The 21,932-nt window shown below is 43.0% G+C and overlaps 2 protein-coding genes across 12 annotated transcripts in view; one reads left to right on the plus strand and one right to left on the minus strand.

Annotated features, from left to right (window-relative positions):
- TMEM116 (transmembrane protein 116) overlaps positions 1 to 21,932 on the plus strand; it is a 119,101-nt gene that overhangs the window by 59,700 nt on the left and 37,469 nt on the right. For 3 of the 11 annotated variants that reach the window (XM_069558160.1, XM_069558152.1, XM_069558163.1), the window contains one exon: positions 16,984 to 18,319. The exons of 5 other annotated variants lie outside the window; for them this stretch is intronic. In XM_069558160.1, coding sequence (XP_069414261.1) covers positions 16,984 to 17,064 — 81 coding nt within the window. In that variant the 3' untranslated portion in view covers positions 17,065 to 18,319. Of the gene's footprint in view, positions 1 to 127; positions 1,537 to 16,983; positions 18,320 to 21,932 lie in introns of those variants that run through there. 3 more of the 11 variants (XM_069558158.1, XM_069558167.1, XM_069558153.1) reach the window with 2 other exon arrangements.
- On the minus strand, positions 13,799 to 16,757 carry LOC138422740 (disintegrin and metalloproteinase domain-containing protein 1a-like). Its single transcript, XM_069558170.1, has 2 exons — positions 14,365 to 16,757; positions 13,799 to 14,304 (listed from the first exon to the last, which is right to left on the minus strand). The coding sequence occupies exons 1-2, from the start codon at positions 16,753 to 16,755 to the stop codon at positions 13,882 to 13,884; spliced, it is 2,814 nt and encodes a 937-aa protein (XP_069414271.1). The 5' UTR covers positions 16,756 to 16,757; the 3' UTR covers positions 13,799 to 13,881.

Here is a 21,932-nt window from a genome sequence, read left to right on the forward strand (position 1 = left end):
TGCTGGCTGCACGAAGGATGGCTCTTGCCTGCCTCTCTGAGGTCAGCCTGTGGCTGTGTCCTTTCTAGCCTTTTGGATCTCTCTGTTATGCTTCAAATAGTCTTTTCTCTGTGACTTCCCTCCACAGCCTCAACTCCAATGCTCCTTGGTTAAGGTCTTCCTGACATTAGGAAGAGCTGTAATCATGAAGAGGGACTTCAGACTCTAACATGCAAGACGGTACCTTGAGAAAGGAAACAAGACCTCCATGCCTTTCTCAACTGTACCGCATGGAACACCCCTCCCCCACTCCCATCGTCCGTTGCTCAGCTGACTCCTAATGTTCTAGACCAGGAGGCTTGGACGTCTTCAGTGGGCACACTCCATTGCCCATGTCCTCTCTCCTAAAGCTCTTGTTCTCTATCATATGGACATTGTAACTGGATATAGCATGGCATTATAGATGCAGTGCACAACAGACCAATCTGTTAGATAAAGCCAGTGTGGTACCTGCCTTGTGCCCCCAGATATGTAAGCCCCAGTGTGCTGGTCACCCGTGGGACAAATGACATTCCCTACTTTTAAAAAACATCATCAGAATTCAGTTTCTCAAGTTCTGTTTATAACACAGTGTGTTATTTATAGCACTAAAAGTGTGTATGGGAGATGCCAACAGAGCATTCTCCCCTTTTTTGCATGTTATCATGGGAACCTTGGTTGGTAAGTATCTCCAGACCTATTACCGTTCTTGGGCTGGTCCTGACATAGCAGTACCTTAAGACTATGCCTGTTGAAGACTGCTGCTGCTGCTGCTAAGTCGCTTCAGTCGTGTCTGACTCTGCTGCTGCTGCTGCTAGGTCGCTTCAGTCGGGTCTGACTCTGTGATCCCATAGATGGCAGCCCACCAGGTTCCCCCATCCCTGGGATTCTCTAGGCAAGAATACTGGAGTGGGTTGCCATTTCCTTCTCCATTGCGTGAAAGTGAAAAGTCAAAGTGAAGTCTCTCAGTCGTGTCTGATTGTTAGCGACCCCATGGACTGCAGCCTACCAGGCTTCTCCGTCCATGGGATTTTCCAGTCAAGATTACTGGAGTGGGGTGCTATCGCCTTCTCTGCTATTGAAGACTAGGAATCCTGTGTGTTCAGTGGCCACTTCTGTGTGTTCCTCCTTATATACTCTCCCAGGTCTAGAAGAGTGCTTGTCCAAGAGGAGACGAGCAAGAATTATTGAATGAATAGATAGCTCCCAGGTATGGTTGCTGTGGTGTCTCATTTGCTGTATCTTCTGTGTTTCTACTTGGCTTCATGCCTGCCCTGAATATCTGTAAATGTCTTCAGAAAAACCCACGAAAACCATGCTGGCACAGACATGATCTCAAAATGTACTTCTTTCTGCATTTCACTCTCAGTCTCCTAATTTCTTCTGGCTTCATATTTCACTGAGAAAAATATTAATAGAAGCAATCAAAAGAACACCTCCACATATAAACACTAGCTGAGTCCACCACCTGCATCTAAATGTTCCTCCCACTATCATGAATAAATTGTCCTTGCTCCAGTCTAAGACCAATCCTTTTATTTGTGTGTGGGGTGTCCTTCCCTTTTAATTTCTCATGGACTTCACTTTTAGACTTCTCCCTTCTCTCTTTTACATCTTCGGCATCTGTTTGTCCGCTGGATCCAGTCTTTCTATTTGCTGTAATTTCTCACCTTTATAAAACCATCCCTCTCAGCCCACATGACCTTCCAGTCACCATCTAGTTTCTCCTTTTCTCTGTTTTACAGAGAAATTCTTTGAAAGAGTGTGGAGACATTCTGTTCTAATTTGTATCACTCCTTTATTTTCTGAAGTTTTAAATTTTGATTCCTAACTCAGTCACAAAATATGCATAAAACATAAATGTGCTTTTCAGTGAATTAGTGGAATGAAAACCAGCCAGACACAAAAGGACAAACATCGTGTGATCTCACATATATGAAATTCCACAAATAAGAGACATGCAGAATAGATGTTACTTGCGGTGGGGTAATAGAGGAATGCTGAGTTCTTGTCTGATGGGTGCAGACTTTCAGTTTGCGATGATGAAAAGTTCTGGAAGTGGATATTGATGATGGTTGCACAACAGTATGAGCGAACTTAATGCCAATGAACTGTACAGTTAAAAATGGTTAAGATGGTTGTTTAATGTTGTGTGTATTTTACTGAAAAAGAGATAAATAGGAAAGGAGGGAGAAAAGGAGAGAAAAATAGCTGTGTAAGTACAGCTCTGGTGAGGTGATCTGTTTTATCTTCATAGAAGTCATCTATGTGCCATTGCCAATCACATGCCTTCATGCTTCAGTGGTATCATTATCTTGTCTTTATGGTAACTACTACTTCACCTTCTTGATTGTTTTTGCTTTCTAAATGTGTGCTTCCCCAAATTATGTTATTTTAGTTTAGTTAGCTTTTAATAACAGCTTTATTGAGATATAAAGTCATATACCAGAATACTCATCCTTCAAATTGTACTATTGAGAGGTTTGTAGTGTGTTCAGGAAGGTATGCGGTCATCATCACAAGCAATTTTAGAACATTTTCCTCATTCTAAAACAAAACTCTGCTGTTCATTCATAGTCACTCTCCATTCTTAGCTCCCTCCAGCCCCTGATTACCACTACTCCCTTTTCTGTCTCTATGATTTTTGTCTATTCTGGACAGTTCATAGCAATGGAATCCTGTATTATAGTTGTAGTCTTCTGTGACTGGCTTATTTCACCTGTTTTTCTGCATCATCACTGGAATTTGTTATTTGCCGTTTTGATTGCAGTGATCCTAGTGGAAGTAAAGGGGGTATCTTATTGTAGTTGTGATTTGCACTTCCTTAATAATTAGTGGTATTGCACAGTTTTTCATATTCTTACTACTCATTTATATATTCATTGGATAAGTGTCTAGTCACATCATTTGCCTTTTTTAAACAGGGTGTCTTTTTCTTATTGAGTTGTAACAGTTCTTAATATTTCTTGGGGTTAGTCTCCCATCAAGTATATAAGTTGTAAATATTTTGCCCCATTCTGTGGGCTTTTTCATTTTCTCAATGGTTATCTCTTAGAGTAGAAAATTATTTCACCTTTCTCTCTGATTTTTTTATTCTGTTAAAACATTCAGAACATAAAACATATCATCTTAATCATTTTTAAGTATATACTTCAATGGTATTTAGTACTATTAACTGTTGTGCTAGCATTACCACTGTCCATCTCCAGGACTGTTTTTTTTTTTTAATTTATTTATTTTTATTTTTACTTAATTTTACTTTACAATACTGTATTGGTTTTGCCATACATTGACATGAATCCACCACGGGTGTATACAAGCTCCCAATCCTGAATCCCCCTCCCACCTCCCACCCCATATCATCTCTCTGGATCATCCCCATGCACCAGCCCCAAGCATCCTGTATGCTGTATCGAACATAGACTGGCACTTCGTTTCTTACATGATAGTATACATGTTTCAATGCCATTCTCCCAAATCATCCCACCCTCTCCCTCTCCCTCAGAGTCCAAAAGTCCGTTCTATACATCTGTATCTCTTTTGCTGTCTCGCATACAGGGTCATCATTACCATCTTTCTAAATTCTGTATATATGTGTCAGTATACTGTATTGGTGTTTTTCTTTCTGGCTTACTTCACTCTGTATAATCAGCTCCAGTTTCATCCATCTCATTAGAACTGATTCAAATGTATTCTTTTTAATGGCTGAGTAATACTCCATTGTGTATATGTACCACAGCTTTCTTATCCATTCATCTGCTGATGGACATCTAGGTTGTTTCCATGTCCTGGCTATTATAAACAGTGCTACAATGAACATTGGGGTACATGTGTCTCTTTCAATTCTGGTTTCCTCGGTGTATATGCCCAGCAGTGGGATTACTGGGTCATAAGGCAGCTCTATTTGCAATTTTTTAAGGAATCTCCACACTGTTTTCCATAGTGGCTGTACTAGTTTGCATTCCCACCAACAGTGTAAGAGAGTTCCCTTTTCTCCACATCCTCTCCAGCATTGCTTGTAGACTTTTGGATCACAGCCATTCTGACTGTTGTGAAATGGTACCTCATTGTGGTCTTGATTTGCATTTCTCTGATAATGAGTGATGTTGAGCATCTTTTCATGTCTTTGTTAGCCATCCATATGTCTTCTTTGGAGAAATGCCTATTTAGTTCTTTGGCCCATTTTTTGATTGGGTCGTTTATTTTTTTGGAGTTGAGCTGCATAAGTTCCTTGTATATTTTTGAGATTAGTTGTTTGTCAGTTGCTTCATTTGCTATTGTTTTCTCCCATTCAGAAGGCTGTCTTTTCACCTTACTTATAGTTTCCTTTGTTGTGCTGAAGCTTTTAATTTTAATTAGATCCCATTTGTTTATTTTTGCTTTTATTTCCAGTATTCTGGGAGGTGGATCATAGAGTATCCTGCTGTGATTTATGTCGGCGAGTGTTTTGCCTATGTTCTCCTCTAGGAGTTTTATAGTTTCTGGTCTTAACGTTTATCTTTAATCCATTTTGAGTTTATTTTTGTGTGTGGTGTTAGAAAGTGATCTAGTTTCATTCTTTTACAAGTGGTTGACCATTTTTCCCAGCACCACTTGTTAAAGAGATTGTCTTTACTCCATTGTATATTCTTGCCTCCTTTGTCGAAAATAAGGTGTCCATATGTGTGTGGGTTTATCTCTGGGCTTTCTATTTTGTTCCATTGTTCTATATTTCTGTCTTTGTGCCAGTACCATACTGTCTTAATGACTGTGGTTTTGTAGTAGAGCCTGAAGTCAGGCAGGTTGATTCCTCCAGTTCCATTCTTCTTTCTCAAGATTGCTTTGGCTATTCGAGGTGTTTTGTATTTCCATACAAATCTTGAAATTATTTGTTCTAGTTCCGTGAAAAATACCACTGGTAGCTTGATAGGGATTGCATTGAATCTGTAGATTGCTTTGGGTAGTATGCTCATTTTCACTATATTGATTCTTCTGATCCATGAACATGGTATATTTCTTCATCTATTAGTGTCCTCTTTGATTTCTTTCTTCAGTGTTTTATAGTTTTCGATATATAGGTCTTTAGTTTCTTTAGGTAGGTATATTCCTAAGTATTTTATTCTTTTCATTGCAATGGTGAATGGAATTGTTTCCTTAATTTCTTTTTCTACTTTCTCATTATTAGTGTATAGGAATGCAAGGGATTTCTGAGTGTTGATTTTATATCCTACAACTTTGCTATATTCATTGATTAGCTCTAGTAATTTTCTGGTGGAGTCTTTAGGGTTTTCTATGTAGAGGATCATGTCATCTGCAAACAGTGAGAGTTTTACTTCTTCTTTTCCAATTTGGATTCCTTTTATTTCTTTTTCTGCTCTGATTGCTGTGGCCAAAACTTCCAGAACTATGTTGAATAGTAGCGGTGAAAGTGGGCACCCTTGTCTTGTTCCTGACTTTAGGGGAAATGCTTTCAATTTTTCACCACTGAGGATAATGTTTGCTGTGGGTTTGTCATATATAGCTTTTATTATGTTGAGGTATGTTCCTTCTATTCCTGCTTTCTGGAGAGTTTTTATCATAAATGGATGCTGAATTTTGTCAAAGGCCTTCTCTGCATCTATTGAGATAATCATATGGCTTTTATTTTTCAATTTGTTAATGTGGTGAATTACATTGATTGATTTGCGGATATTGAAGAATCCTTGCATCCCTGGGATAAAGCCCACTTTGTCATGGTGTATGATCTTTTTAATGTGTTGTTGGATTCTGATTGCTAGAATTTTGTTGAGGATTTTTGCATCTATGTTCATCAGTGATATTGGCCTGTAGTTTTCTTTTTTTGTGGCGTCTTTGTCAGGTTTTGGTATTGGGGTGATGGTGGCCTCGTAGAATGAGTTTGGAAGTTTACCTTCCTCTGCAATTTTCTGGAAGAGTTTCAGTAGGATAGGTGTTAGCTCTTCTCGAAATTTTTGGTACAATTCAGCTGTGAAGCTGTCTGGACCTGGGCTTTTGTTTGTTGGAAGATTTCTGATTACAGTTTCAATTTCCATGCTTGTGATGGGTCTGTTAAGATTTTCTATTTCTTCCTGGTTCAGTTTTGGAAAGTTGTATTTTTCTAAGAATTTGTCCATTTCTTCCACGTTGTCCATTTTATTGGCATATAATTGCTGATAGTAGTCTCTTATGATCCTTTGTATTTCTGTGTTGTCTGTTGCGATCTCTCCATTTTCATTTCTAATTGTATTGATTTGATTTTTCTCTCTTTGTTTCTTGATGAGTCTAGCTAATGGTTTGTCAATTTTATTTATCCTTTCAAAGAACCAGCTTTTTGCTTTGTTGATTTTTGCTATGGTCTCTTTTGTTTCTTTTGCATTTATTTCTGCCCTAATTTTTAAGATTTCTTTCCTTCTACTAACTCTGGGGTTCTCCATTTCTTCCTTTTCTAGTTGCTTTAAGTGTAGAGTTAGGTTATTTCTTTGACTTTTTTCTTGTTTCTTGAGGTATGCCTGTATTGCTATGAACTTTCCTCTAAGCACTGCCTTTATAGTGTCCCACAGGTTTGGGGTTGTTGAGTTTTCATTTTCATTCGTTTCAATGCATAGTTTGATTTCTTTGTTTATTTCTTCTGTGATTTGTTGGTTATTCAGAAGCGTGTTGTTCAGCCTCCATATGTTGGGATTTTTAATAGTTTTTCTCCTGTAATTGAGGTCTAATCTTAGTGCATTATGATCAGAAAAGATGCTTGGAATGATTTCGATTTTTTTGAATTTATCAAGGTTAGATTTATGGCCCAGGATGTGATCTATCCTGGAAACGGTTCCGTGAGCACTTGAAAAAAAGGTGAAATTTATTGTTTTGGGGTGAAATGTCCTATAGGTATCAATTAGGTCTAACTGGTCTATTGTATCACTTAAAGTTTGTGTTTCTTTGTTAATTTTCTGTTTAGTTGATATGTCCATAGGTGTGAGTGGGGTATTAAAGTCTCCCACTATTATTGTGTTATTGTTAATTTCCCCTTTCATGCTTGTTAGCATTTGTCTTACATATTGCGGTGCTCCTATGTTGGGTGCATATATATTTATAATTGTTATATCTTCTTCTTGGATTGATCCTTTGATCATTATGTAGTGGCCTTCTTTGTCTCTTTTCACAGCCTTTGTTTTAAAGTCTATTTTATCGGAGATGAGTATTGCTACTCCTGCTTTCTTTTGATCTCTATTTGGGTGGAATATCTTTTTCCAGCCCTTCACTTTCAGTCTGTACATGTCCGTTGTTTTGAGATGGGTCTCTTGTAGGCAGCATATATAGGGATCTTGTTTTTGTATCCATTCAGCCAGTCTTTGACTTTTGGTTGGGGCATTCAACCCATTTAGGTCTAAGGTAATTATTGATAAGTGTGATCCCGTTGCCATTTACTTTATTGTTTTGGGTTTGGGTTTATACGCCCTTTTTGTGTTTCCTGTCTAGAGAATATCCTTTAGTATTTGTTGGAGAGCTGGTTTGGTGGTGCTGAATTCTCTCAGCTTTTGCTTGTCTGTAAAGCTTTTTATTTCTCCTTCATATTTGAATGAGATCCTTGCTGGGTACAGTAATCTGGGCTGTAGGTTATTTTCTTTCATCACTTTAAGTATGTCTTGCCATTCCCTCCTGGCCTGAAGAGTTTCTTTTGAAAGATCTGCAGTTATCCTTATGGGAATCCCCTTGTGTGTTATTTGTTGTTTTTCCCTTGCGGCTTTTAATGTTTGTTCTTTGTGTTTGGTCTTTGTTAATTTGATTAATATATGTCTTGGGGTGTTTCACCTTGGGTTTATCCTGTTTGGAACTCTCTGGGTTTCTTGGACTTGGGTGATTATTTCCTTCCCCATTTTAGGGAAGTTTTCAACTATTATCTCCTCAAGAATTTTCTCATGGTCTTTCTTTTTGTCTTCTTCTTCTGGGACTCCTATAATTCGAATGTTGGAGAGTTTCATATTGTCCTGGAGGTCTCTGAGGTTGTCCTCATTTCTTTTAATTCGTTTTTCTTTTTTCCTCTCTGATTCATTTATTTCTACCATTCTATCTTCTATTTCACTAATCCTATCTTCCGCCTCCGTTATTCTACTATTTGTTGCCTCCAGAGTGTTTCTGATCTCATTTATTGCATTATTCATTATATATTGACTCTTTTTTATTTCTTCTAGGTCCTTGTTAAACCTTTCTTGCATCTTCTCAATCCTTGTCTCCAGGCTATTTATCTGTGATTCCATTTTGATTTCAAGATTTTGGATCATTTTCACTACCAATATTTGGAATTCTTTCTCAGGTAGATTCCCTATCTCTTCCACTTTGGTTTGGTTTGGTAGGCATTTCTCCTGTTCCTTTACCTGCTGGGTATTTCTCTGTCTCTTCATCTTGGTTATATTGCTGCGTTTGGGGTGGCCTTTCTATATTCTGGGAATTTGTGGAGTTCTCTTTATTATGGGGTTTCCTCACTGTGGGTGGGGTTGTATCAGTGGCTTGTCAAGGTTTCTTGGTTAGGGAGGCTTGTGTTGGAGTTCTGGTGGGTGGAGCTGGATTTCTTCTCTCTGGAGTGCTATGAATTGTCCAGTAATGGGTTGTGAGACATCAATGGTTTTTGAGTAGTTTTGAGCTGCCTGCATATTGAAGCTCAGGGGTGTGTTCCTGTGTTGCTGGAGAATTTGCGTGGTATGTCTTGCTCTGGAACTTGTTGGCCCTTGGGTGGTACTTGGTTTCAGTGTAGGTATGGAGGCGTTTGATGAGCTCCTATTGATTAATGTTCCCTGGATTCAGGATTTCTCTGATGTTCTTAGGATTTGGACTTAAGCCTCCTGTTTCTGGTTTTCAGTTTTATTTTTACCCTAGCCTCAGGACTTCTCCATCTATACAGCACTGATGATAAAGCATCTAGGTTAAAGATGAAAGGTTTCTCCACATTGAGGGTCACCCATAGAGGTTCACTGAGTTACACAGAGAAGAGAAGAGGGAGGGGGTAGTTAGAGGTGACTGGAATGAGATGAGGTGGGATCAAAAGAAGAGACAGCAAGCTAGCCAGTAATCACATCCTTATGTACGCTCCACAGTCTGGACCACTCAGAGGTGTTCACGGAGTTATACAGGGAAGAGGAGAGGGAGGAAGTAGACAGAGGTGGCCAGGAGGATATAAGAGGGAAATGAAAGGGAGAGAGAGGGATCTGGCCAGTAACCAGTTCCCTGAGTGTTCTCCATCATCTGCAACACACAGAGATTCACAGGGTTGGGTAGAGAAGAGAAGGGGGAGGGAGGAGACAGAGGACACCTGGTGGAGAAAAAGGAGAGTCCAAAGGAGGGGAGAGTGGTCAAGCCAGTAATCTCGCTCTCAGGTAAAATTGGGTACTGAAGATTGGGTTTTTACATGTACAAAATTGACAACAAATACCAAAAAGCAAAGATTAAAAATCTGGAGTAGAGATTGGATTTTCAAAAATACAATATTAAAGAAAAGAAGAAGAAGAGGAAAAAAGAAAGAAAGAACAAACAAAACAAAACAAAAAACAAAGCCACAAGAATTATTAAAAATAATAATTAGAGAAATAGAGTACTTAAAAATTTAAGAGAGTTAAAAAAAAAGAAAAACAAAAAAAGAAAAAACAATCACATAACCCCATCAACTCAAAAAAAAAAAAAAGATTGTAAAAGTAGTAAAGGTATATCTGGCCCTTTCTCTGGTGTTGTGGGTTGTGTGGGGTCACTTCCAAGGCAGTTCCCTCTGTTTAACTTCCTCTGTTTGCTGGTCTCTTCAGTGTCTGATTTCCATCTTGACACAGGGCAGTGGTGGACACACTAGGTTCACTATTCAGTCTAGCTATGGGGAGGGAGGGATGCTGCAAACAAATACTACTGGCGTGTGCTTGCAGTGTCTCATCCACTCTAGGCTTGCCCCTGCTCGCAGTGCACACCGCTCAGGCTCTATGTAGCTCTGCCGGGAAACCATCTGAGGCTGGCCCTAGGCTTCATGCACCTCCCCGGTCTAAGCCACTCAGGCTCGGCGTTCAGGAAGCCCTCAGAGGCGCAGATTTGGTTGGGCCTGCGTTTTGTGCCCTTCCCAGGTCCAAGTAGCTCAGGAGTTTGGCGAGCGCAATTGCTGCCACTATGGCCTTTCCCTGTTGCTCAGTTTTCAGGGTGTACCACTGGCATTCCTTCTCAGGCAGATGATGACTGTCCAGAACCCCCAGAAGTCTTAGTTAACAAAGAAGCCTGCTTGCATTTTGGTAGGTAATGTTTCTCTTGGGCTGCGATTGCCCCCTTCCAGCCCTTAAGGCTCTGGCTGCCTGTCACCAGAGGGGGATGGTCTGCAGCCGACTATTTCCGATCCATCCTTTGTTCTGTGCGCGGTCCTGGTGGTGTCTTATGTTCGAGCGTTTCGCGTGGTAGCTATCCCACAGTCTGGTTTGCTAGCGCAAGTTGGTTCGCTCTGTCCACGTGTGGGGCGTTCCGGCCCGATTCTCAAAAAAGCACTGCAGCCCACGCCTCCCGTGGCCTGATTCTTAAAAAGCACTGTCCAGGACTGTTTTTATTGTGTAAAAAAGAAAGCCTATACTCATTAAGTATAAAAATCTCCATTGATTGCTTTCCCTCAGCCCCTAGCAACTACCATCCTACTCTCTCTGTATGATTTTACTCCTCAAGTAAATCATTTAAGTGGGATCATACAGTGTTTATCTTTTTGTAACCAGCTTATATCACTTAGCGTAATGTCCTCAAGATCCATCCATGTTGTGGCAGTTTGCAGACTTTCCTCTGTTTTATGGCTGAATAATATTCCATTGTATGTATAGCCCACCTTTTGCTTCTCCATTCACCCTCTGTGGGCACTCTGGTTGCTTCCACATTTTAGCTGTTGTGAATAATGCTGCTCTGAACATTACATGTATGGACATAGAAATGTCTCTTTGGGATCCTGCTTTCCATTCTTCTGGGCTTATACGTAGAAGTGCACTTGCCGGACCACATGGTCATTCTATTTTTAATATCTTTCAGGAGCTACCATGCCATTCCAGAGCAGCTATAGCATTTTACCTTCCCACCAGTAGGGGACAAGTGATCCAGTTTTCTCCACCTCCTCTCCAACACTTGTTCTTTTCTGTTTTCTTTGTAGTGGTCATGCTAATGGATATGAGGTGGTATCTCATTGTAGTTTAGATTGACATTTCCCTAAGGATGAGTGACATTGAGCATCTTTTCATATGCGAACAGTCATTTGTGTATCCTCTTTGGAGAAATTTCCATTTGAGTCCTTTGCCCGTGTTTTGAATCAGGCTGTTTGGTTTTTCGTTGTTGAGTTTTAGGAGTTTTCGCTATGTATTTTGGATAGTAGTTCCTTATCAGATATATGATTCGCAACTGTTTTCTGTCATTCTGTGGGTGGCCTTTTCACTCTGTGAATATATAGTAATTTTGGATGCACAAAATTTAAATATTTCCCTAAAGTCCATTTTGTCTGTTTATCTTCTGTTGCCTGTGCTTTTGGTGTCATAGCTGAGAAACCTTTGCCAACTCCAACTCTGTGAAACTTTTGCCTTACGCTTTCTCCTGTGAGGGTTATAGGAATACAGGTTTCCTGAATGGGGATTCTCCAGGAACCTGCCAGACACGCAAGTTAGTAGTAATGCTATGGGTAGGCTTTTGAGGGAGCTCCGGACTGTTCTGTGCATTCTGCCAGGCTGCCTGTTTTCACGGCTGTTGCGGTTGAGATGATGCACTTGAGTTGTACTTGAGCTGACTCGTGGGGACCTGAGGAGAAGGCTGTGGGAGTAGGGTAGTTAAAAGTTCACACACCTCACTGCTCTCACCAAGATTCAGCTGTTTTTGTTGTTTTGTTGTTCTTTTGTTGACTTAGACAGTTTCCGCACTTGCAAAAAGTTGATTGTGACTGTTCTTGCCAGTGTTGCCACTGCTTTTATGGAGGAGGGGGCTTCTGTAGACCCTTATTTTGACCTTTTGGAAGTGGTTATTTTGACCTTTGGAAGTCCCATTTTCCCTCTTCACGTCATATGAAGCCAGATGAATGCAGTGTGAATGTACAGCCCGTTTAGTTCCACAGTAGTATTTAAGCTTACTTAGTACTTTTGTGTGCCACTGTGGTTCATTCCTTTCCGTTGCTCTACTCCTGTATTTCTCTGTGTGGATCTGCCACAATTTAACGTCCATTGTATTATCTGTGAATACAACGTGGAGTTCTTTTGGAATACTGTGAAGTGTGCTTCTGTGTCCATTATTATCTAGTAAGAGGATGCAGATGTCAGGGTAGAAAGGTCAAGGGTATTCAGTATATGCTATTTCAAAGTGGCATGCCAGTTACATTTCTAAAGCAATTGATGAGAGTTTCCACTGTTCCATAGTAATACTTGGAATTTTCCTTCTTCTGTAATCAGTCTTGTGAGTGTATAGTAATATCTCTGCAGCTAGATAACCTGCATTTCTCTGAATACTAAAGAGGTTGAACAGCTTCACGAATGGTTTTGGGCCCATCTTTTGCATTTTGACTCCGCTGGAATAAGCTTTCACCCCCATGCATCCATCCAAACTGCCAACTCCAGGATGTCAGTGGATAAACCACTCTCCATTGTCAAATGAAAAGATCAACATGGGGCCCTCAGGCTATGGACCTGCCAGCAACATTTAAAGCATAATGGGTATGTTCTGACTTGTTTTTTAAAAGAATCACTCTGTCTGCTGGGTGGAAAATAGGCTATTGTGGGAGCAGAGAGACCAGGTAAATACTTCTGCAGTTGTCTAGGAGGGAGTGATGGTGATGCAGGTTCCACTCCTTACCAACTCTAGAGCAGAACTCTGCAGCCTCCGTTTCTTCGTATACATGATGGAGATCCCCTGTTGTGTGTGGGAGGATTAAACTGAGAATGAATGTATAGTGTTTAGCACAGGGTCATGATGTTCCATGTGCTTGGGGGTATTGCTCAGGTGTAGCGCATTTGACTGCACACAGCGTCTTGCATAGAGTTGGTGATGTTACATGTGTTTTGTGGTCTCTTTACACACAGTTTAACCCCCTCCAAAGCTCTGTTTCTTTAGACTATCAGGCAGCAATATATTAATTTAAAAATCAGGAATAAACATAAGTAGAAAAACAGAAAACAAAGGAATAATTATTAATACCAGTTGAACGCCACACTAGACAAGGTTGTCTCTTGCCTAAGTCCTCTCCTTCCCTCATGCACCACCCCCATGCATCCAAGGTGATCAGAGCACCCTGGATCAGATGTAGTCCCTTCCAAGAGAGCCCCCAAATAAAGAAGCCCCAAAGACTAGGCACTATGGAGTCTGAAGTGATGCTTCTTAAAATAGCTTTTTATTTAAAATCATTTTCTATTCATGAGTAGTAATGGTTGAGGCAAATTAGATTACTGAACAGATAACCTTCTTTAAATAATATGTATGAGTGGGATGAATGATCCTGTAGGTGCAAATAATAGTGTTTATCAGACAGTGCAGAGGGAGGATAGTATGCCGTGAAAAGTAATTTCAGATCAGAAATTGGCCCAACTAAAAGATGACATTGATAAGTATGATTCATGAGAAGAACTTATATAAAGTTGTTTTGTGAAATGGGAAAAAAAGCAGAAGTGTAGAATAGTTTACATACGAGTTCACATATGAATATATAACCAAATTAATAAAACGAATACTGAAAGCATTGTCATCCTGTTCCTATGTTGGTATGTTTCTGTAGACCATCCCTGTCGAGTTAAAGGGTCCATCAATTCTCACTTCACCTTTGCTTCTGTGAGTGCCTCATTCCCACTCAGTGCTTGAGATATTTGATATTTTTGAACTCTTCCTCCAGTACACGTCTGCCTTTGGTTATCCTTGTCCTTCACCTGCTGCCTCTTATGATGCTGGCTGTCCTGGTGGTGGGGCCTCCGGTGGGGGCGCCGCCGGTGGGGGTGCCTCCGGTGGGGGCGCCGCCGGTGGGGGTGCCTCCGGTGGGGGCGCCGCCGGTGGGGGTGCCTCCGGTGGGGGCGCCGCCGGTGGGGGTGCCTCCGGTGGGGGCGCCGCCGGTGGGGGTGCCTCCGGTGGGGGCGCCGCCGCTGGGGGTGCCTCCGGTGGGGGCGCCGCCGCTGGGGGTGCCTCCGGTGGGGGCGCCGCCGCTGGGGGTGCCTCCGGTGGGGGCGCCGCCTCTGGGGGTGCTTCCTGTGGGGGTGCCTCCTGTGGGGGTTTCTCTGGTAGAGGTCCTGTTGGTAGGGGGGCCTCCTCCCGAGGGGCATCCGGAGGAGGTCCCTCAGGCGGCGGTGCCTCTGGTGAGAGGCCCTGCTCTGGTAGGGGGCCCAGCCCTGATGGGGGGCCCTCTCCTTCCTCCTCTTCTATCATGACTGGGAGTAACTCCATTATGAATACCTCACTACTGCTTTCCTCTGAACTCTCCTCTGAGGAAACCCCTGGGGTCGGTACTGACTCAATTCCAGTCCTGAGGCTAATAAATAACATAACAATTATCAAAAGTACTAAAAGTATGGAAGGGAGTATGAAAAGAAGGTTGCCAAGACCTGGAATGTCATCACTACGTTTCTTAGGTTTTTGACTTTGCCCTTCACTTGAAAGTTGAATTGATGTGCTAGGAGGACCACTGTCCACACTACCACCGTCTCCTGGATCTTTGCAGTCAGGGGGCGCATAGCCTTCCTCACAATGGCAGTGCCTAAAATTGTTGCAAACTCCTTTCCCGTTACACAATTCTGTTGTCTCACAGCTGTACCCAAGTGAGGTGTGATCAGTACACAAGTGATTCATGCAGACTTTGTGTGGGGCACAGAGAGTGCCAGTGTGTGCATCTCCATCATCAGGGATATCAGCAGTGTCATAGGCATCCATGCTCCAGCACCAGCCATCGTTGTGAGCGACCTGGATCAGTGTATGATTGGGTTTGATTTGTGGCACCTCTCTAACATTTGTACATATAAGTTTCCCACAAAATATGTTATCACCTGCACACTTCAGATATGTTAACCTCGGTGAGCTGCTGGTACCACAGTTTCCAAACCGGTCCCCTCTTGTGTTCATTGAAACGTAACAGTTTTCTGGGGCGGACCTTGCAGGGAACCCGTAGATTTCCATGCATTGATTGTCAGGGTTCTTACACCGACCTCCAGCACAGTAGTGAATTCTATCACACACTGTGCCATCTAGCTTATAGCTGTCTCTGGGACATTCTCCCGAGGAACCATTACAATACTCTGGGAGGTCACACTCTCCCAAAGCAGCACGGCACATGAATCCCTTGAATCTCAGGCGACATTTATCACAGCAGAGTCCATCACTACATTCTGCATGCTCTCTCAGCATACATCTGGTGTCACAGCATGGGTGCATTTCACACTTAGACCCACAGTCACACTGCTCAGGTCCTTCTACAATGCCGTCGCCACAGCGGGAAGCCCTCCGTAAGCGGCCTTTGTGCCCAGGCTTGTTAAACAGGCAGGCCCCCTTGTGTTCCCAGAGGAACTGGTGGAAGAAGTCAGAGCTGCAGTTGCTGAAGCCACTTCCTTTAGTGATGTTTTCATGCATGAGGCAGAAGGGCCTGTCTTTACAAATGCAGGCCGAATGGTCGTGCCGAATACCCAAGTTGTGTCCAAGCTCGTGGACCATGAGTGCTGCAAACAGGAGGACATCCTCGTGGTGGAAAGATTCCACGGCTGCTGCAAAATCACTGGAGCAGGCACCGCTGAGAAATGCCTGCCCCGTATCCTCCTTAGGATGCTGTCCCACGATCATGTGGGCAACATCATGCTTGACACGATGGAAGAGGTTCTCTTGTCTCCAGCTGTTGAAATTCCTGAGTGCAACTTGCAGGTCCACGGGGACCTCTGTGAGGTCCCCCTCAGTCCAAATCTCCATTCCAGCCAGCACCACCTCTATGTTTATTCCCCTTGTGAAGCTGTTGGCCAGAGCGATGATGTCCATTACTCTCTGGACTGTCTGCTTGACGTCACTGCCCCACATTTGGAACCGCTGGTTGTTGACCACGACAACCATCTCCACGTACTTGATATGTGACCACAAGTCGGATGGCACCTGCCAGCTGTGAGGCTTGCCGCTCTCCGGTCGCCGGCTGGTGGACGCCACTTGGCTGTCTTTGGACGTGACGCCACAGGAGACGCGAGCTTCGTGGGCCATGGCGTACAACACGTGTTCAAACCGTTTGGAAGAGTGCACGGGCTCAACGCCATAGGATTTTTCCTCCTTAATCAGGAGGCCCCTGAGGCCTGAACAGGTGTTGACAGAAACAAAAGAACCTGGGACTCCTTCTATGTAGCCTTCATAGTGACAGTCCTGTGAGACGGGAGGCATTTCTTGCCCCAGGATGCCATTGTGGTAGCTGAAGACCGGGAAGTTATCCACAAAATAGTCTCTCTTCACCGTCAGGTGAATCAGCTGCCTCTGGCCCTGCATAAATAGCACGTAGGAGAGCTTTTCCACTTGGTCTTCCCTTCCTTCCACTGTCAGACTCTTGGGAATGACTATTTCATAGGAAGAGTGATGTAGTGAGCCCAGGTCACCGTACAGGCTTGGCAGAGAAATCAGTACCAAGAACAACAGGATCCCCAACCTGGCACATGAAAGTCCTGGCACCGGGGCCAGCCTCAAGCCCTTCGTGTGAGGAGCCCAAGTTTGAAGCGCTCTGATAGCCTCAGACATAGCCACTTGCCTTTTCCACAGAGAAGGCAGTATAGAGGCAGAGTCTCTCACAGACGCTGCCACTGACATGGCCCTAGTGAATCAGTTGATGACGCAGGGCTTGTGTCCAGCAGCAGCAGCAGCAGCTCTCCCTGACACACAGACCCTCTGTCACAGGTACTCACTTCAGATCTATGCTGGCTGCACGAAGGATGGCTCTTGCCTGCCTCTCTGAGGTCAGCCTGTGGCTGTGTCCTTTCTAGTCTTTTGAATCTGTTATGCTTCAAATAGTCTTTTCTCTGTGACTTCCCTCCACAGCCTCAACTCCAGTGCTCCTTGGTTAAGGTCTTCCTGACATTAGGAAGAGCTGTAATCATGAAGAGGGACTTCAGACTCTAACATGCAAGACGGTACCTTGAGAAAGGAAACGAAACCTCCATGTCCTCTTGAGTTGGACTGCATGGAACACCCCTCCCCCACTCCTCCCATCGTCCGTTGCTCAGCTGACTCCTAATGTTCTAGACCAGGAGGCTTGGACGTCTTCAGTGGGCACACTCCATTGCCCATGTCCTCTCTCCTAAAGCTCTTGTTCTGTATCACATGGACATTGTAATTGGATGTAACATGGCATTATACATGCATTGCACATCAGACCAGTCTGTTAGATAAAGCCTGAGTGGTGCCTGCGTTGTGCCCCCAGATGTATACACCCCAGTGTGCTCGTCACCTGTAGGACAAATGACATTCCCTATTTTTAAAAAACGTCATCAGAATTCAGCTTCTCAGTTCTGTTTATAACACAGTGTGTATTTCTGACACTAAAAGTGTGTATGGGAGATGCCAACAGAGCATTCTCCCCTTTGTGCAGTTATCATGGCAACCTTGGTTGGTAAGTATCTCCAGACCTATTACCATTCCTGGGCTGGTCCTGGCATAGCAGTATGTTAAGACCATGCCTGTCGAAGACTAGGAGTCCTCAAGTCTCCCCTGTGTTCATACATGACTTCCATGTGTTCAGGGGCCACTTCTGTGTGTTCCTCCTTATACACTCTCCCAGGTCTAGAGAGTGCTTGTCCAAGAGGAGACGAGCAGAATCATTGAATGAATAGATAGCTCCCAGGTATGGTTGCTGTGGTGTCTCATTTGCTGTATCTTCTGTGTTTCTGACTTCCCTGGTGGCTCAGACAGTAAAGCATCTGCCTACAATGCGGGAGACCTGGGTTCAATCCCTGGGTCGGGAAGACCTCCTGGAGAAGGAAATGGCAACCCACTCCAGTATTCTTGCCTGGAAAATCCCATGGATGGAGGAGCCTGGTAGGCTACAGTTCATGGGGTCGCAAAGGGTCGGACACGACTGAGTGACTTAACTTTCTGTGTTTTACTTGGCTTTGTGCCTGCCCTGAATACCTGTAATGTCTTCAGAAAAACCCACGAAAACCATGCTGGCACAGACATGATCTCAAAATATACCTCTTTCTACATTTTGCTGTTCAGATCACTCTCCTAATTTCTTCTGGCCTCATATTTCACTGAGAAAAATGTTAATAGAAACAATCAAAAGAATACCTCCACATATAAACACTAGCTGAGTCCACCACCTTTATCTAAATGTTCCCTCCACTATCGTGAATAAATTGTCCTTGCTCGACTCTAAGACCAATCCTTTTACTTGTGTGTCGGGTGTCCTTCCCTGTTGGTTTCTCATGAACTTCACTGTTACATTTCTCCCTTCTCTCTTTTACATCTTCGGCATCTGTTTGTCTGCTGGATCTAGTATATCTATTTGCTGTAATTTCTCACTTTTATAGAACCATCCCTCTCAGCCCACATGACCTTCCAGTCACCATCTAGTTTCTCCTTTTCTCTGTTTTACAGAGAAATTCTTTGAAAGAGTGTAGAGACATTCTCTTCCAATTTGTATCACTCCTTTCTTTTCTCAAATTTTTAAACTTTGACTCCTAACACAGTCACAAAATATGCATAAAGCATAAATGTGCTTTTCACTGAATTAGTATTAAATGAAAAAGGGAATACCTTATGATCTCACCTATCTGAGGTTCCACAAATAGCCAAGTTCATAGAGACAGAAGGTAGAACACAGGCTACCCTGGGTAGGGAAATAGAGGAATGGGGAGTTCTCGCAGACTTTGAGTTTAGGATGATGAAAGGTTCTGGAAGTGGATATTGATGATGTTGCACAACAATATGAATGAACTCAATGCCAGTGAACTGTGCACTTAAAAATGGTTAAGATGGTTAATTTAATATTGTGTGTATTTTACTGAAAAAGAGAGAAATAGCAAGGAAGGGAGGGAGGGTGAGAGAGAGAAACAGCTGTGTTAAGTCCATCCTGATGAGGTAATGAATACTTTTAGCTTCATAGAAGTCACCTGCGTGCCATTGCCAATCTCATGGCCTCCTGCTTCAGAGAGACCATGATCTTGTCTTTTATGATAACTGCTTCCTCATCTTCTTTATTATTTTTGCTTCCTAAATGTGCCATCCCCCAATTATATCATTTTACTTTAGTTGTCTTTTAATAACAGCTTTATTGAGATATAAAGTCACATACCAGCACGCTCATCCTTTAAAGTGTACAATTCAGTGGTTTGTAATATGATCGAGAAGTTACGCAGTCATCACCACAAGCAATTTTGGAGCATTTTCCTCATGCCAAAGTAAAACTCCCATGTCCATTAGCAGTCGCTCTCCATTCCCCGCTCACTGCAGCCCCTGGTCACACTACTCTCCTTTCTGTCTCTATGATTTTATCTATTCTTGACAGTCCATCGCAATGGATTCCTGTATTATAGTTGTAGTCCTCTGTGATTGGCTTATGTCACCTCACATAAAGTTTTCAAAGCCGTATCATAGCAGATACCAATACTTTCTTTCCTTTTGGCAAAACAACATTTTTTTAATCTGGATATATCCTAGTTTTGGATTCATCAATCGATGAACATCATCTGAATGCAGAGTTCCAAAGAATAGCAAGAAGAGATAAGAAAGGCTTCCTCAGCAATCAATGCAAAGAAATAGAGGAAAACAACAGAATGGAAAAGACTAGAAATCTCTTCAGGAAGATTAGAGATACCAAGGGAACATTTCCGGAGAAGGCGACGGCATCCCACTCCAGTACTCTTGCCTGGGAAATCCTATGGACGGAAGAGCCTGGTGGCTGTAGTCCATGGGGTCGCTAAGAGTCGGACACAACTGTGCGACTTCACTTTCACTTTTCACTTTTATGAATTGGAGAAGGAAATGGCAACCCAATCCAGTGCTCTTGCCTGAAGAATCCCAGGGGCGCGGGAGCCTGGTGGGCTGCTGTCTCTGGGGTCACACAGAGTCGGACACGACTGAAGCGACTTAGCAGCAGCAGCAGCAAGGGAACATTTCATGCAAAGATGGGCTCCATAAAGGACAGAAATGGTATAGACCTAACAGAAGCAGAAGATATTAAGAAGAGGTGACAAGAATACCCGAAAGAACTGTACAAAAAAGATCTTCATGACCAAGATAATCACGATGGTGTGATCACTCACCTAGAGCCAGACATCCTGGAATGTGAACTCCGGTGGGCCTTAGAAAGCGTCACTACACACAAAGCTACTGGAGGTGATGGAATTCCAGTTGAGCTATTTCAAATCCTAAAAGATGATGCTGTGAAAGTGCTGTGCTCAATATGCCAGCATATTTGGAAAACTCAGCAATGGCCACAGGACTGGCCAGTCATCAGTTTTCATTCCAATCCCTGAGAAAGGCAATGGCAACGAATGCTCCAACTACCGCACAATTGCACTCATCTCACACACTAGTAAAGTAATGCTCAAAATTCTCCAAGCCAGGCTTCAGCGATACGTGAACCGTGAAATTCCACATGTTCAAGCTGGTTTCAGAAAAGGCAGAAGAACCAGAGATCAAATTGCCAACATCTGCTGGATCATGGAAAAAGCAAGAGAGTTCCAGGATAACGTGTATTTCTGCTTTATTGACTATGCCAAAGCCTTTGACTGTGTGGATCACAATAAACTGTGGAAAATTCTTCAAGAGATGGGAATACCAGACCACCTGACCTGCCTCTTGAGAAACCTATATGCAGGTCAGGAAGCAACAGTTAGAACTGGACATGGAACAACAGACCGGTTCCAAACAGGCAAAGGAGTACGTCAAGGCTGTATATTGTCACCCTGCTTATTTAACTTACATGCAGAGTACATCATGAGAAACGCTGGGCTGGAAGAAGCACAAGCTGGAATCAAGATTGCCGGGAGAAATATCAATAACCTCAGATATGCAGATGACACCACCCTTATGGCAGAAAGTGAAGAGGAACTCAAGAGCCTGTTGATGAAAGTGAAAGAGGAGAGTGAAAAAGTTGGCTTACAGCTCAACATTCAGAAAACAAAGATCATGTCATCTGGTCCCATCACTTCATGGGAAATAGATGGGGAAACAGTGGAAACAGTGTCAGACTTCATTTTTGGGGGCTCCAAAATCACTGCAGATGGTAACTGCAGCCATGAAATTAAAAGATGCTTACTTCTTGGAAGGAAAGTTATGACCAACCTAGACAGCATATCAAAAAGCGGAGACATTACGTTGCCAAGAAAGGTCCGTGTAGTCAAGGCTATGGTTCTTCCAGTGGTCATGTGTGCGTGTGAGAGTTGGACTATGAAGAAAGCTGAGCACTGAAGAATTGATGCTTTTGAACTGTGGTGTTGGAGAAGGCTCTTGAGAGTCCCTTGGACTGTAAGGAGATCCAACCAGTCCATGCTAAAGGAGATCAGTCCTGGGTGTTCTTTGGAAGGAAGGATGCTAAAGCTGAAACTCCAGTACTTTGGCCACCTCATGCGAAGAGTTGACTCATTAGGAAAGGCTCTGATGCTGGGAGGGATTGGGGGCAGGAGAGGAAGGGGACGACCGAGAATGAGATGGCTGGATGGCATCACCGACTCGATGGAAGTAAGTTTGAGTGAACTCCGGGAGTTGGTGATGGACAGGGAGGCCTGGCGTGCTGCGATTCGTGGGGTCGCAAAGAGTCGGACACGACTGAGCCTCTGAACTGAACTGAACTGAACTGGTTCTTTCTACTGTTTGACTATTATGAATAGTAGTGCTATAGACATTTCAGTACAAGTTTTGCATGAAGTATGTTTTCATATCCCTTGAATGAATACTTTGGAGTGGAATTGTTTGGTTACGTGATAACAATGTTTAGCCTTTGAGGAATTGCTGAACTCTTTTGCAAAGCTGCTGAACAATTTTAC

This window comes from Ovis canadensis, chromosome 17 (assembly GCF_042477335.2).
Source record: "Ovis canadensis isolate MfBH-ARS-UI-01 breed Bighorn chromosome 17, ARS-UI_OviCan_v2, whole genome shotgun sequence".
Classification (NCBI taxonomy): domain Eukaryota; kingdom Metazoa; phylum Chordata; class Mammalia; order Artiodactyla; family Bovidae; genus Ovis; species Ovis canadensis.